This window comes from Pinus tabuliformis, chromosome 3_1 (assembly GCF_031772625.1).
Source record: "Pinus tabuliformis cultivar Carrire ecotype Pingquan chromosome 3_1, CPIR1, whole genome shotgun sequence".
Classification (NCBI taxonomy): Eukaryota; Viridiplantae; Streptophyta; class Pinopsida; order Pinales; family Pinaceae; genus Pinus; species Pinus tabuliformis.
The window spans coordinates 479,589,834-479,594,315 of record NC_142301.1 but is presented as its reverse complement, the minus strand read 5'-3'; the positions used below and the strand labels follow the sequence as shown (position 1 = coordinate 479,594,315).

Here is a 4,482-nt window from a genome sequence, read left to right as displayed (position 1 = left end):
ACCAGGGTGAGGGAGCACCAGTTTACCATGACTGAGGACGGGAGGCAGAGTTCATTTTACACCATGGAAAGCATGTTGGAGAGGTTTCCTGTGTGAAAATGCAAAAGCGCCAGAGACCTGTGGATGACAAAAGTTACACTAATAATGAACTGCTAAGAATTTCCAAACGTATTGAAAAGCTTTCAAGTCATACCACCCACACCTGGATCGACTTCGACCGTCAATCTGGATGGTCTCATCTCCACCGTAGGAATGCGCGTAGAAACCCGGGAAGTAGCCATCTTATTGTATTTTTCAAGATATGTATTAGAAGCATTAACTCCTGGAGTCCTGATCATGCTGTATCACATGGTGTCGACAGGTCGATCGTTCATCGTGCCAGATGGACAGTGTGGAAAAAGACCAGCTTTTCAAGCGCTAGTTGCCCGAGCGATTCTCGGCAACGCTCCTTTCCAGGCTAGATATTTAGGCGAATAGCATTAACTCAAACAAGAAATTACTAAATGGCCATTCATTTCCGTAGTACCAACGACCATTTTTATATTCTATCCCTTTTACCGTAAAGTATGGATTATCATTGCAAGTTGAATGTTGGTTCTCGAGAATGAAACAGAATTAGATTATTAATGTTATGTGCTATGGTCAACATAGATGTAACTTATCAATAAATAATATGGTTCCTATGATATGTAAATGAATTAAAACAATCGATTATTTGCATTTGAATTCTTATTGCTAATTTCTATTATTGTTTTAAAAAAAAATTATTACTCCCGTTTTGTAGTGTTACAAGTGGTATCAGAGCCCAGGTTACAACTCTGTGACCTCGGGTTAATCATAACAGAGAAAACAATACATAAATAACCAAATTAACAAGCAAGCAGGGGTTATTTCAATATATTGCACATCATATCTGTTGAAATGAACTAATCTCCTGATCAGGTGACAGCAGAATGAGGAGAACGATCAATGCTCCTCATGGAAATATGAATCGACCAGACATAGTTACCCACCCTCAGGGAAATCTTGAGATATGGGTACAGCTGGGAGAGGAAGCCCGCAACACCAATTTGACTATATTGGAGCCAATCCAGGAACTGAAGAACGAGATGGCCCGTTTACGTGAGGAAAACACCAGATTAACCATGGAACAAGAAAGGATCATGAAAAGTTTATCAGATAAACAAAACCAGCACCAGCCGCATCCTAGCCCTGAACAAGCACGAGTATCAGATGAACAGGGTTATCATACCGAACAAGAAGAAACAGAGGAAAGAGAGGAGGTTCGAGGAGAGAAATCTGATAACGCCTCTGAACATCAAACCCCAAAAAGACAGTGGATAGAACTGCAAGGGGAGTTTCGGAAGATCAAGCCACCACATTTTGACGGGGAATCCGAGGAGGCCGCAGAAGCTTGGTTAATCAACATGAACAAATATTTCCAAGTCTATGAGTATGATCACCATCTTAAGGCATGGCTGGCTATTTTCGAGCTGCAGGCTAAGGCTACATTATGGTGGGAGGAAGTCAAGATGGTGTGGGGGGTGAGTGAGCAAGATGTAACTTGGGAAACTTTTCAAAGATACTTCAAGGAGAAATACTTGACTGAACGCTTCTACGATGAAAAAGCATGGGAATTTCATGATCTGCGGCTTGGGCAGCATACCATGGATGAATTCATTACTAAATTTACATCTCTACTTCGCTATGTACCGTATATTTGGGAAGAAAAGGCAAAGGTGCAGCGGTTCGTTAGCAGCCTACCCCAGAAAATGCGGGAAAGGATCGAATTTGATAATCCGAAAACCATGGACGAAGCGATACAGAAAGCTAGAATATGTTATCAGCAGAATAAACAAAAAGGAGAAAATTCTGGGAAGCGTTGGGCAGATAGAAAAGGCAGCAGAATAACTATGGGAGTTACGGGAGCTCGTAGCAATTGCAACAAGGGATTCTCCAAAGAGGCCAGCAATAGAAACCAGTCCAGAAATCAGCTCAGATTAAAGCCACCTAATGAATCTAAATACAGTGAGCAACCGGGTAGAGTTGATAATGAGGGATCAGCTAGGCCACCAATGCAGTGTTGGGGTTATGGCGGGCCACACTATATTAAAAATTGCCCTCACCAAAAGGAAAGTGATCAGGTGTCCCAGGTTTAGGAAGCCTCCACAGTGGGAGACGTGGCTCGGTCCATACCCAGAATAAATGTTGCCCTCGAGGATCGTCAAGATGATTACCAGCCAATGATGGTAGAATTTGAAGGTAAGATTTTTGATTGAACTGTTTCCATTTTAGTAGACCCAGGAGCTACATTAAGCTATGTTAGTCCCAAATTTGTGGAAAATTGTAATTTGCAATCCATTAAGTTTAAGAATCCATGGTTAGTACAGCTTGCAACCGGGGAAAAAAGACGAGTGCTGGCTAAGGTCAGCAACTGCCCATTGAGGATAGCCGATCAAACAGTGATGACAGAATTGAATCTACTCCCTCTCGGTTCGTATGATGTGGTGATCGGGATGGATTGGCTGGAAAGGCAGTGGTCTATAATAAACTGCAAGACAAAAACAATTTCTTATCGGGACGAACTCGGAAATGAACAAGAAATTCAGGGTATCTTGAAACCAGTGCAGATCCGGCCAATTACTGCCCCACAGCTAGCTAAAAGCATCAGGAAAAAATGTCAAATATATGCAGTTCAAGTAGGTTATGCCAAATCTGAAGATAAAATTGCTGCTATGGGAAGCATACCAGTAGTGTGAGAATTTACAGATGTATTTCCCGAAGAAGTACCAGGGCTGCCGCCCAAAAGAGATTTAGATTTTACCATAGAATTGATACCCGGTGCAGCCCCAGTGTCCCGAGCACCATACCGGATGAGTGTGCCAGAATTAACAGAATTAAAAATGCAGCTGCAAGAGCTATTGGACAAGAAGTATATCCATCCCAGCGTATCCCCTTGGGGAGCCCATGTACTATTTGTTAGGAAAAAGGATGGAACCCTTCGTATGTGCATAGATTATAGACAGCTGAACAAATTGACAGTTAAAAATAAATATCCACTACCCCGCATCGATGAACTGTTTGATCAAGTGAAAGGGGCGACAATATTTTCAAAGATCGATTTGAGGTCTGGTTATCATCAAATCAGAATTAAGGAGGAGGACATAGCCAAAACAACCTTTCGAACCTGTTATGGGCATTATGAGTTTGTGGTACTGCCTTTCGGGTTGACCAATGCACCTGCAACATTTATGTGCCTGATGAATAGTGTATTTCATCAGTACTTGGACAATTCGTATTAATTTTTATTGATGATATACTTATATACTCCCAGAATATTAAAGAGCATGAGGAGCACCTCATACTCGTGTTACAGACACTACGGGAACATCAGCTATATGGTAAATTTAACAAATGCGACTTTTATAAAGAGCAGATCCAGTATTTGGGGCATATCATCACGAAGGAAGGCATTGATGTGGACCCTGAAAAGATTAAAACCATAATGGAATGGCCAACACCAAAGGACGTGGCAGAGATCAGATATTTCATGGGGCTGGCTGGATATTATAGGCGGTTTGTGGAAGGCTTTTCCTGGCTTGCATACCCTATCACCTCCTTGCAGAAGAAAGGAAAAATATTTAAGTGGATAGCGGAGTGTCAACGGAGCTTTGAACAGCTCAAATATCTGCTCACCAGTGCACCTATGCTGAGTATTGCAGACCCGGAAAAAGATTACATAGTATGCACAGATGCAAAGAGGGTGTAGGTGGGGTGCTGATGCAAGAAGGGAAAGTGATCGCGTACGAATCCAGAAAATTGAAAGAACATGAGTAGAAGTATTCTGCCTATGCTCTGGAACTAACTACTGTAGTACATGCACTAAAAATGTGGCGCCACTATTTGGTGGGAAGAAAATTTTTATTGATGACAGATCACCACAGCTTAACTAGCTACTTTAGTCAACCAACTTTAAACACTAAGCAAGCTAGGTGGGTGGACTTTTTGGGCGAGCTTGATTTTGAAATCAAACACCTAAAAGGAAAAGAAAACTGGGTGGTGGATGCTGTAAGCCGAAAGGTGCATTGTCTCTATGAAATTGGCCTTAGTGAAGGACGATATACCCTTAGCAAAGAAATTAAAAAGGCTGCTGAACAAGATCAAATCTACGAGTAAAAGAAACAACTAGTGCAGAACTTAAACATCCACATAATGCAACAAAGTTATGAATTGGACGCGGCAGGCATTTTATGCTACAAGAAAAGGATATATGTGCCCAATCAGGGCAATATTAAGGAAAGGATTCTGGATGAATATCATAAAAGTCCTTATGCGGGACACCCGGGTTATCAAAAGTTAATCACTTTGCTTCGGAGGGAATATCACTCGCCAGGCATGAAAAGAGATGTAATAGAATATCTAGCACAATGCATAGAATGTCAACAGGTTAAGGCTGAACATCAACACCCTACGGGTTTGCTA

At 41.7% G+C, this 4,482-nt stretch overlaps 1 protein-coding gene across 1 annotated transcript; it reads left to right on the top strand.

The window, feature by feature from the left end:
• The first annotated feature begins 953 nt into the window (after positions 1 to 953).
• On the top strand, positions 954 to 3,769 carry LOC149187873 (uncharacterized). The gene is made up of 3 exons (XM_089409806.1): positions 954 to 2,153; positions 2,391 to 2,699; positions 3,335 to 3,769. The coding sequence occupies exons 1-3, from the start codon at positions 954 to 956 to the stop codon at positions 3,767 to 3,769; spliced, it is 1,944 nt and encodes a 647-aa protein (XP_089265932.1).
• Positions 3,770 to 4,482: the final 713 nt, after the last annotated feature.

What these genes read in the sequence shown, in the direction of transcription:
- LOC149187873 (XM_089409806.1), top strand. Translation starts at nt 954, where the DNA reads ATGAGGAGAACGATCAATGCTCCTCATGGAAATATGAATCGACCAGAC. An exon ending in AAAGTGATCAGGTGTCCCAG is followed by an intron (nt 2,154 to 2,390) that starts GTTTAGGAAGCC and finishes TGGTTAGTACAG; the next exon opens with CTTGCAACCGGGGAAAAAAG. An exon ending in GTCAAATATATGCAGTTCAA is followed by an intron (nt 2,700 to 3,334) that starts GTAGGTTATGCC and finishes ATATACTCCCAG; the next exon opens with AATATTAAAGAGCATGAGGA.